General features: G+C 40.3%; 1 protein-coding gene across 12 annotated transcripts in view; it reads left to right on the top strand.

Annotated features, from left to right (window-relative positions):
- szt2 (SZT2 subunit of KICSTOR complex) overlaps nucleotides 1-12,067 on the top strand; it is a 238,193-nt gene that overhangs the window by 139,891 nt on the left and 86,235 nt on the right. For all 12 annotated transcript variants that reach the window (XM_048538804.2, XM_048538813.2, XM_048538805.2 and 9 more), the window contains 4 exons: nucleotides 3,254-3,436; nucleotides 6,880-7,071; nucleotides 8,326-8,492; nucleotides 10,025-10,206. In XM_048538804.2, coding sequence (XP_048394761.2) covers nucleotides 3,254-3,436; nucleotides 6,880-7,071; nucleotides 8,326-8,492; nucleotides 10,025-10,206 — 724 coding nt within the window. The remainder of the gene's footprint in view (nucleotides 1-3,253; nucleotides 3,437-6,879; nucleotides 7,072-8,325; nucleotides 8,493-10,024; nucleotides 10,207-12,067) is intronic.

Here is a 12,067-nt window from a genome sequence, read left to right as displayed (position 1 = left end):
GTTCAATATGACCTTCTAAATCCATTGAATTTGTTTGCCCTCACTTAATTACTAAGCTGGTATTCCCATTGCTTTCTATATCTGAAGCTTTAATTGAAGCAAAACTTCTGTTTCTAAGGTGGTGGCTTGCTCAGTGGCTTAATGGTTTACAAAGTCTGGGTAGAATCGCTGTGAACTTTGGGTATTTAAGAGCTTAAAAAACACTGAAGTGATTTTCCACTTGAATTAGACATTGTCTTAACTATTTGATATAGCATGTAAATATGAGGAAAGTGTTTAGTCATGCAGTAAATGACCCAAGATAAATCAAGGGAAAGCTCAGTATAAGGTTTCCTGGGTAGTCAGCAGTTTTAAACCACAAATGTTTTTTCTTTGAGGCCCAGCCTGACCCTAACAAAGGCAAGGTTAAAGTGACAGCTGATCCCTTATTTTCATATCTGAGGTAGTAGGAAGCCTAGCCCTTTCAGGTGTTTCACTTTCTTCTCTGAGCCTTTTGACACATTTCACGAGTATAAATGTACAAGCTTCCTTCTGACATGAGTGGGATCTTTCAGCCTGTGGAGGAATTAGGCATTTGAAAATTGGAATGGAGTGCATATTGGGATGTCTGAAGTAAAAAGGGGTTCATTTCCTCTACCATTTAGATTTATTTAACATTGTCATTCTTATCTTGAAAAGTGTATAATATTGCCATGTTCTGGCTCCATCTTGGATTACAGAATAAATTACTGAATAAATTGCGCATATGGTAAAATACTGAATAATTTAATATTAAATTGATATTACTAAAAACAGCTTCAAAAGTTCATGTTCCCTTCTCCGTAGCTTTCACCCTCTCATTCTCGTCTCATCTGTTAAGTGTAGTATTTTGAATTTAGGGAAAATAAGCTTTAACTGTGTTTACAAATCATTGTTCAAATAATTTTACCTTTCTAGAGCAAATTAAGATTAGATTGAGTACTTTGTATATCTGAACCTGGCAATCATTGACTAATTCATGAATATGCATGATCCCCAACAAACTGTGATTTGATCAGGGTAGATTTACATTCTGTTTCTCTATTAAGCTTGTAAGGTGAAAAGAGGTCAGGGGCCCCATTTGTACGATTGCTGAAAAGGCCAAAAAGTGCATTGAGACCTGAAAAGTATGTAGTCTACCTTAAATTACCCGGCGAAGACAATGTAATCTCAAAAATGTGAGCAACGCTTTTCAGCAAACTATTTCATGCTACTCCTAGGAGGGGCTGTATAAAAAGATTAAAAGTTCTGGCCATATGTTTTCTTTTTAATAATGTTCAAATTCAGTACCAGCATACAGATTGAGCAGTCCAGTATTTTTGATGTTTGCAGTTGGGAACTGCTATGGGCACCAGTGTGCAAATTCATAGATTCCCTACAAATGTCTGAGACCGTCTCCTATAGCACTGATATTGTGTAATTTGCAATGAATTAACTTTGAAGTTCATTTGCTGTCTTGGGTAGCACCTTCTTTCCAATCTAAAACCCTGCTGTGCTCTTCTGACTTCCTCCTTTCTTAGAGGATGCCAGTGTTGAATTACTTCCTTGCTACTTTGTTGAATGCCAGAGTGGCCTGTTTCCATTTCCACTTCCTCAACTGGCATTTGTATATGTACCAGGACTTCCTCTGCCAACCTCTGTTGCCCAAATGATGCCAGCAGTGTCCCATCCCCCTCAGGAATTCCATTTGTCACTGCTCATTTGTGCCAACCTCAACTCCAGGGGTGAAAACTGTTACTGGTTGAGCAGCTGAACATTATTCTGTGCTGCTTAAGTTTATTAACCAGTATATCCATTATCCTTGATGGCTTGTTGCTGTGTTCATGACAGCTGCATCGTGATGTATCCCAGACATTGAGTTTACCCTTTGCCTCCGAACTGAAAATTTAAAGTAGCTCTTCTGAAACATTTTACTGAGCTCATCAACCCCCAGCTCACATAACCATTAATGTAAAGGTAAATCACACCATGTTTCTTAGGTGTCAGAATTCAATGAAATGTGATTTTTAATGGGTGCATGCTTGTAATGCTTACCCTGACAATTAAAAATCTAAATCCAATTTTCCAGGGACTCTGGAATCCGAGCAGATAAAAAGCAAAGAGAGTTTCTGAAACATTTTCCAGACGGTAAAAATTTTGACCGTTATGCTCTTAGTTTTTCCATAGCTACATCGAAAATCAATTTAAATATTGTTTATCACCACTTTATAGTCTGTTTTGTTCTTCATGCTTTTCATTTTGACAAGAATACGGTGTGAGTTTCACTGAGTTCATGGTACAATGAACATTATATTGTATCTATTACTTAAAGGTTACCAAGTTGTTAAAAATGAGCTTGATTTTGCACTCAGAAATGAACAAAATTAATTCAAACATGCTCACTGCCACATTTCTATCATTCCATTATATTTTTCTTGTAAGATTCAATCACTTACCAAAATATATAACTCTTGAGATTGTATATGACAATTGTATCACAACTGCAGTTTTCATTTTCCTGAATAAACACATTATTAACTGTGGATGTGTGTGTGTGCATGGGCGTGTGTGTGGTTGTCTGTTAATGTAGGCATTGATATACACCTGGCATTCACTTCTTTAATTAAATTTGGTTAACGTTGATCTTCTGCAAGAACTGGAAATTCCTTGGTAGCAAATCTCTTTTTATTTGACCTTCACAATGATCATTCTTTGACTCCTAACATGCAAAACCCAGAGATGCGTTTCTACACTAGGTAGTTCAATGTACGTTTTTCATGGAATCCAGTGTTTAATTCGACCCCGTAGAATCCCTACAGTGTGGAAACAGACCCTTCAGCCCAACAAGTCCACACCAACCCTCAGAGCATCCCACCCAGACCTATTCCCCTACAACCCAGCCATTAGAGTCAAATAAAAAGACAGAATGTGAACCCTCCAATTTGAAGTGTCAGCTGAGCACCTATGCTTCCAGCACTTGTCTGCGTAGATTGAGTTTTGACTGCCTCTGGCATTCCAGATTTTTTGTAAAATTTTGGATGAACTAGTACCAGATGTTTGAAAGGTCAACAAAGATAATTGTACAAAGCAAACAAAGCTCTTAGATTTAGGTGAGAGTAATATCAACAAGAGATAGTTTGGCTTGATAAACCACTGTATAAATTTAGGTAATGCAGTTGCTTTAATATGACTTTGTGAGCTTCTTCAAATCCCACTATTGCTCCAAATCATTCTGTTTTGTCTGTGTTTATGGCAGGCATTGCCTGTATTGCCTTATCTATTGTGGATCAACATGGAAACCTCATAATGACAACACAGCAACAAGAGCAAGCAGACCCTTCCAGATTATATTCTACCACAGATCTCATTCAGGAGGCAGACTTCAACAAGTTGACCTCTGTCTCCCGATATGAGAGCAACTCTGAAGGAAAAATATCTGGTAAGTACCACTACATTTCAAACAGATATGTATGAGTATTTTTTAATGCCCTGAAGAAAGTTAGGATTTGGAAATTAAATACACCCTTGAGTATTGCTGGCAAGCCCAAGGATGCACTTTCTTCTTGTTCCGAGTTTGAATGACGTTGTAGAGAAAAATCCACTCTATTGCGCTGAAACCTTTATTATTGATGGTGGATGGAAGAATGAGACAGCACAATCAAACTATTAAAAATTTCTTATTATGCTTTAGTTAAGGTTTAACATGTTTGATTTTGCCCTGGTTCTTGTAACTTTGTAACAGGAACTGTTGGGAGACAGTGAACAGAGTCTTCATTTTTTCAAACTGTTGTTGAGAAGGTGGTGAAATGGGCAAGGTTGTGTAGTGTCTGCTTTGAGAAGATGGTGTTAGTCTTCACCCTTAGACTGCTGTAATTCTAGTGATGGTGATTCTCTGTTAATAGAGATAGATGGGGAATTTGAAAATTTTCCAGTGACAGTAAAGGAAATATAACATGACAAGGTCAGGATGGAGGATAATATTGCAGAGTTGGTACTCCCATGAATTTCTGCCGTTGGCATAGAGGCCACAGGTGTGAGAGTGCCATTAAAATAACCTTGGTGCCTTACTGTACTGGTTTTGTATATTGTACTTGCTGTGTCCGTATGAATTGTTGATGGGAGCATGCAGAATAGAGGAATGCGAATAATGAGTGAGTGACAGGGGCACCACTCAAGCTAATGTGTTGAATTGTGCTGAAATATTCCATCATAACCCAAAGTAAAGCTTGTAGATGGGCATGTTTAAGTGGTTAGGAGTCAGTGATGAGGACTTTGACAATTTTAGTTTATTCTTTCATGGAATGTGGGCATCACTTGGCAAGATTTGTTGCCCAGGAACTGAGTAGCTTGTTAGACCATGTCACAAGGTAGTTGAGACTCTGGACTCAACATGTAAACCAGATTGGATAAAGGTGGCAGATTTCCTTCCTTGAAGGTGATTAGTGAGCCAGATGTGCCTTCACAAGAATCAGTGATGGTTTTGTGGTCGCCATTACTTTGACCAGCTTTCATATCCAGATTTTTTATTGTTTCTATTTAAGTTCCACCAAATGCTGTAGTTGACTTTGAATTTGTATCTCCAGAGCATTTGCCTGGGCTAAATTACAAGGATTACAGATTCGGCGACACTATTGCCTTGTCATTGTTTTCTCAAACTACTGAAGCTTACACTTCGTATTCTACAGAATCTTTTTATGCTTTAATATTATCACCTTTAAATTTCCTGAAAGACCTCAAAGCTGAAAAATCAAATAATTGTGACATATCTTTGCAACATTGTCTTCTGATATTGGGGTGAATCTCGTGGCATTCTCTGCATTGCTTCCAGGATTTGGATGTGTGCTTTTTTTTTAAAAAAGGAAGGTCTTTAATTTGCACATTCAGGGCTGTGGTTGTCATTGACATTATGTGCATTTAATGACCATTGATCCTGACCTTTTGAAGGAAAGAGTGAGCCATCTTTAGCATTGCTGCAGTCCGTCTACTGAAGACACTCTCACAGTGCTATAGTGTGTGTTCCAGGATTTTGACCCACTGTTGGTGAGATAATAATGGTACATGTTAAAGTCATCATGATGATGATGAGGAATTTGGAGGTGGTGTTTTTCCCATGTGCTTGGTACCCTTATTCTTCCAGGTGGCAGAGATCTCTGGCTTTGGAGATGCAGTTGAAGAAACCTTGAAGAATTGATGCAGAACTTCTTGTAGACGGTGTACCCAGTAACCATGATGTGCTGATGGTGGAGGGAGTGAATGTTTAAAGTGAATTGCTTTGACTGGATGGTGCAACATTTTTTGAATTTTGTTGGAACTGAGACTATCTCAACAAATATTCTATGATAGACTTGTGCTTCGTAGAAAAGCTTTGGGTGTCAGGAAGTGAGCTGCTTTCTGCTGGATATCCAATCTCAGACTAATCATGTAACTTCAATGTCTGTGTGGCCAGCCAGTCCTGTTGGATTTTTGCTTTGCTGATTCACAGGATGATGTTTGTAAGGAAGTCAATATTAGGATATTTCACCAAATTAAAGGGACAGAATAAATACAAACTGTTGTGTTTTAGTAACTCCATTGAAGATAGTAGACTATTTCTTGTTGGAAGAGGGACTGGTGAAATGAGGTAAGAAGCGCTGTAAGCGTCATTGGTGTGGTGTTTGCTTGATGGACCATCACATCTTTCTGGCAGCATCATTTTTATGTGTTCATAATGTGGTCTGCAGAGATTGCTGAGGTCAAACTATTCAAAGCATTATATACTTTTAGCATGACAGCTTCACCTGTACACTGCATAGTGTGATTGCTCTAAAGTTAACATCACTCTTGGATCTATTTCAGTCTCTCTGACAGTATTTGTACAGTTCATGCAAATTGCTCTTTTCAACTGATTTGTAACACTTCAATGTATTGAGTTTCAACTACATCTGTCCACTTCAGTTTCTTGACTGTTCCCAAAATTTAGTGTACACTGTTATTTTAGGAATTTGTATTCTGTTTCTAAGTCCAGACGCACAAACATAGATCAGCATTATAACACAGGGGCTAGATTGTTTGCCCCAAATGTCCACGTTCTCTGTATTAGCGCTAAATCCTAATCCATTGTGTCTGTCTTTGACTTTGTACCCATTGCGTTCCTGTCCTTTTCTCTTGACTCACAAGCTGCTTCTGACAGTTTTCTATTTGGTCTGACTGATCCCTTTGTGATATTAATGCAAGTTTTGTTTTCGTGACGACAAATCCACTTTGTAGTCTCTCCAACTACACCAATTCCTTTCCACTTGCAAAGCTTGCCCAGAGTCAAATACCATGGGCTTGTTAAGCACCACTTCAAGGAGAATTTTAACGAAAGATGTGCCAGCTGGTGAGGTACATCACACTGTGCAGTTTTCCAATATTCACTGGAAAATCACTTTCACAGAAATGTCAGGACACTTAGTTAAGGCACAAGTTTGAAACCATCCTAGTTATAGGTTTGTTTTTATACGTTGTTAGTTTTCATGCATTATGTTCTTCTTCACTAATTTAAGATGGTCCATTGTAAACTGATTTTGTCTTTGTCCTCTTTTTGAAAAGAGCTACTGCCTTGGCTCATTTCCATCTTAGTGCAACCAACCTTCACTTATCAATGCACAACAACAGTTGGCACTTTACAAATATCATGCCTGGGCTCTCATTCCCAGAGTGCAATGTGGTATCTGAGCAGCAGTATAATTTAACATGCCTCATTGATCATTCAGATGTAGCCAGTTCACCCAAGAGAGTGGTGTACAGCATGTGAATGCATAGGTGCACTTCACAAAATGTGGGTAAAACTGACAATCCTTAGATTGATCGTACAGCTTATCCTCTTAACTGCAGAGTTTAATCACTGCTTTATCTCTTCAGACCCCAACACCCTTGTACGTTTTGACATCTGGGAGCAGGGAAACATCAGTCTGTTGCAACTTACTGAAAAACTTCAGAATGGTCTTCGTCATGCTCTTTGTGATGTTGTTATGGAATTTCGAATGCTCCAATGCCCACTGTGTGTGGAATCCTACTGCCCCGTAATGGGCATGCCAGAATGTGACACAAATGGTAAAAGTTTAAAATTCATACATCAATTTGTTACAAAATAATGGAAGAATATTGTGATAACCAGGTATTGTCCTTTTTGCAGAGCAGTGTGAATGTTTTCTGATATGAGAAAAATGTTCTCTGTAAAATTGGGTTGCAGGTTCATGTGCGTTCGGTTGAGTTTCAATTCAGAATTCTGCAGTTCCATTTAAAATCCTGTTAACCTTATATTCCTGTTCATGCTGATCTACATCGGTTCTTGATCTGCTTATACTTCCATATTTTAAAAAAAAAATATCCTTTTTCTTTCATGGCTTTGCCTCTCTATATCTGTGTAGCATCCTTTCAATTCCTCTGAACTCTCTGATCTTATAATTCTGACTGAGTGCATCCCAGAACATTTCAGCATTGGTGATCAGCCACCTATTCACCGTGTTCAAAATACCTTCCCTCAACACTTTTAAGATACTCTTTGGATGCTGAGACATAATAAAAATATCAAGATATGCGGCCTGAAGCTTAGACCTAAGCTTAGAAGCTTAGTGATTAAAGGCATTTCAAATATGGACTTTGAATAAGCATGCTGTTGTTTTTGAATCGTGTCCCTTTTGGACTCCTTCATGTGTTACCAGTTCCCTCAACATCCACAGTGCCATTGTGAAGTGAGAAACAGAGTCCGTTTTATTTCTGAGCCTTTTTAAAACTTCTTTTTATTCACCTAAGGGATGTGGATATTGCTGGCTAGGGCAGCAGCCATTGCCTGTCAGTAATTGCCCAGAGTGCACATAAATTCAACTTCCTGTGGGCCTGAAATAACATATAGTTCAGACCAAACAAGGATGGCAGTTTATGTCCCTAAAGGACACTAATAACCAGATGGTTTATTCTGACAATCGACATCAATTTCATGATTATCATTAGACTCTTGATTCCAGATATTTCTTATTAAATTCAAATTTTACCATCTGCCATTGCAGGATTTGAACTCTGGTCCTTGTCTCTGGCTTTATAGTTTAGTGACAAAACCACTATGCCATCGTCTCGCTTTTATGACTCTGTGTCTAATATAAGAGTCATATCAGGCTCAAAATGTTCACTCTGTTTCTAACTCAGCAGGTACTGCAAGACGTGCTAAGATAAAAGCTATTGTCTTTATTTCAGATTTCCAGCATGGATGCAGTATTTTGCTTTCCTTGCTATTGATGTCAATGTAATATTAAAACTTGCATACTCCAAGCATTTCTTAATATTTCATTCTTGTTTGTGAATGGTTAGGTCGACTTAACAGGTCAGGGTCAGAGATTAAAGAAGCAACTACCCTTTCTAGCAGTATGACTGGAAGTAAAAGCAGTCCTGTCCCTGTTTCCACGTCCACCCCTGGCAACTCGGAATCCACCACTCCAACAAGCAAGACAGGCCGACGCAGTTTCTGGGATATGCTGGTGAGCATGCAATGCTTGTAATGGTTAAAACCAGATCTTGGGTGAGGTTTCCCATTTTGTTACAGTTTCAGGTGGGACTTCCAAAACTGTTAAGGTCCTAGATGAGGAGGGATGACCTGACTCTCCTCCTTAATTAACTCACCCATCCACCTGGCCACAGCAAGGTTAATTTAGAAGGGGTTTCTTCCCTTGTGGATACCTCAAGTCCCAACCAAATGAACCTGTGCTTTAAAAGGAACCAATGTAATCATGCTCCGTTGAACCAGAGGTGATCCCCTGACTTGATGGTAATAGTTGAGTAAGCTATATGCATATTATGCTGGAGTTCAATTCTCCTGCCATTGATTGCCCACAGCACCTCATGGATGTCCTGTCTTGAGTTGCTAGATCAGCTCGAAATCTGCTCATTTAGCATGTTGACAGTGTTACACAACATGCTGGAGGGTATTCTCAATGTGAAGGTGGGACTTTGTTTCCATGAGGTGAGTGGTCACTCTTACCAACACAGTCATGGACAGATACATCTGAAGCAGACAGATTGGTAAGCATGAGGTCAAGCTAGTTTTTCCTTCACCACTTGCCGCAGATGCAGTCTAGTGGGCTGTGTCCTTTAGGACTCAACCAGCTCAATCAGTAGTGCTGCTGCCAAGCTGCTCTTAATAGTGGACATTGAAACCCTCCACAAGAGTGCCCTCATTACCATAGTAGCCACTAGAGATCTTGCCTGTCTCTTCGCTGCAACTTTGAAGGCTTGTTGTTCAAATTTCCTTCAGAGGCGACATTCTGCCTGTCACTACTTCTCTCCCTCACCCCACACCCCCGTGTGTGTGTGTGTGTGTGTGTGTGTGTGTGTGTGTGTGTGTGTCTGTCTGTGTGTCTCTCTCTCTCTCTTCCCCCAACCCTCTGTGACCCCCCCGCTCCTTTTTTCATCCCCCCCCAACTCCTTTCTCGTCCCCCCCCGCCACTCCTTTCTGCCTCCTCTCACTCACTGACACTCACTGTCTTTCTCTCTCTAGGCAGTTGCTTAATTTATGTCCACAGTCATTGTTAAGGTGTATCAGCCCTTTTTTTAGGAAAGGCATTTTGTGTGTCATTGATATTGCATGTTTTGGAGCAGCATTGTGGCTCAGTGGTTAGCACTGCTGTCTCATAACCCCAGAGATCAGGGGTTGATTCCACTCACAGGTGACTGTCTGTGTGAAGTTTTCACATTCACCCCATGTTGGCCTGGATTACCTTCAGGCGTTCTGGATTCCTCCTGCAATCCAAAGATGTGCAAGTTAGGTGGATTGGCCATGCTAAATTTCCCATAGTATCCAGGGATATTCAAGCTAGGTTGAATAACCATATGAAATGCAGGGCTACAGGGATAGTGTAAGGGTCATGGGTCGAGTGGGATTCTGTTTAGAGGGCTGGTGTAGGCTTAATGGGCCGAATAGCCTGCTTGCATACTGTGGGGATTTTATGTTGCAGAGCCAGGTGGACAGTCTTCCTCGATGTGAAATGTGACAAGGATTATTTATATTTTTCAGAGTAAAACCGATTTCTCTGACATTGGCAGCCCTAAGACCACAGATGACATTGTTCTGGAAAGGACTGATGACAGTCGTATTCGTCGTAGGCACAAAACGGAACATTTGAAGCAGTCTTCCAGTCATGATCGAACATCCGCAGTGGAACTGGAACAAACACAGAGGCAGGCAGCTTCAAGAAGGTGCACTCCCTGCCATTTCTGCCATCCCTGTTTATCCTTGTTAGTTAGCTATATCAAGCACATGGCACCAACCATCTGCTCATACTATATGTGTCAATTTCGAAGGCAACATTTAAACTGTTTCAAGTGGTCTGATTTCAGTATGTTCAGCCAGACTGACTCATTTGCTGTGATTACCCCCTGAAATTGGGTGTAACTTTAGGCCATGAGGCTTGTGCAGATTAATATTGAAATCCGGTGGAAATGATCAGTTGATCTTCAATAACAAGCTGTGCAGGACAGCTTTAATTTTTACACTTTAAGTGGGTCAACTGAGTGAAGTTAAAACATGAATCTGCACAAGTGTAAATAATGCATGAATCTTGCATCTTATATTACAGCAGTGTGTACATCTACAAGATGAACTGCAAAAATTCACCAAAGATCCTCAGACAGCACTTTCAAAACCACGACCACTTCCATTTAGAAAGACAAAGGCAGATACGTAGGAGCACTACCGACTGCAAGTTCCCCTCTACACCACTCACCATCCTGACTAGGGAATATATCACTGTACCTTCATTGTCGCTGGGTCAGAATCCTGGAATTCCCTCCCTGATGGTATTGTGGGTGAACACACAGCAGGAGGAATGCAGCAGTTCAAGAAGGCAGCTCACCACCACCATCTCAAGGGCAACTAGGGATGGGCAAAAAATGCTGGCCACAAGTGAATTTTTTAAAAAAAACTTGGGAGTTGCGTCTCAATAAGGAAGCAGCAGTAACTCAACCTCTAAGAACTTTGTGGATTTAACTTTTGAACAGTACATTTTTAATGTTTTTAATGCTGCCTCTTGTACCAACCATTGCATGTATTGGACAAGCCATGGAGCTATGAGAACAAAGAAAATTACAGCGCAGGAACAGGCCCTCCGGCCCTCCAAGCCTGTTGTGATTGAGATCCTCTGTCTAAACCTAGCATCTATTTTCTAAGGGTCTGTATTCCTTTGCTCCCTGGCCATCCATGTACCTGTCCAGATACATCTTAAAAGACACTATCATGTCTGCATCTACCACCTCCACTGGCAACGCGTTCTAGGCACCCACCACTCTCTGCGTAAAGAACTTTCCACGCATATCTCCCATAAACTTTCTTCCACTCACTTTGAACTCATGACCCCTAGTGATTGAGTCCCCTACTCTGGGAAGAAGCTTCTTGCTATCCTCCTTGTCTGTACCCCTCTTGATTTTGTAGACCTCAATCTCTGTCTTTGTCATGAGTATGGGCATTGTGAATAGTGGGGACTATTTGTGACTCTGTGGTTTTTTTTACTGCGGTAGATAGAGACCAGTGAGTAATGTATCAACAAATTGAAATTTGTTTCCAGACCTGATTTGTTAAGGCTTGAGATGCTTAACAATACTTACAAATAAAGATTACAGGTTCTACCTCTGAGGTCTGTATCCAAGCTGGACACCCTTCTGTCAATTGACAATTAGTGCATTTACTTTATCTCAGTGAGCCTAACTGCGTGTCTTGCTCCAAGTGTGGTAAATGGAAATTCACTCAGGAACATGCCCCATTTTCTGTCTTTTTTGAATAAGCAGGGACTATGAGGCCCTAGATAACCTGTAAAAACTGCCAGAGAAGGTCAGGAACCACCCTATCCGTATCTTGTCTAATAGGTTGTCCTTCTGCTCGCATAGCAATGTGTTTGAAGAGCCATGAAATTATTGCTAGAATTTGTGCACCCATGTTGGCCTACATCTATTGGAGCATTACATGCATTTGATTTTTCAGTATTTTAAAAGCAGGTATGGGATTACTGATCAATCTGCTGTATCTCACTGGGCCTTCCTCTGATAAGTATAGATGATGTACTCA

The sequence above is a fragment of the Stegostoma tigrinum genome, chromosome 8, assembly GCF_030684315.1.
Source record: "Stegostoma tigrinum isolate sSteTig4 chromosome 8, sSteTig4.hap1, whole genome shotgun sequence".
Taxonomy (NCBI): domain Eukaryota; kingdom Metazoa; phylum Chordata; class Chondrichthyes; order Orectolobiformes; family Stegostomatidae; genus Stegostoma; species Stegostoma tigrinum.
This window is presented reverse-complemented; position numbering and strand designations above follow the sequence as displayed.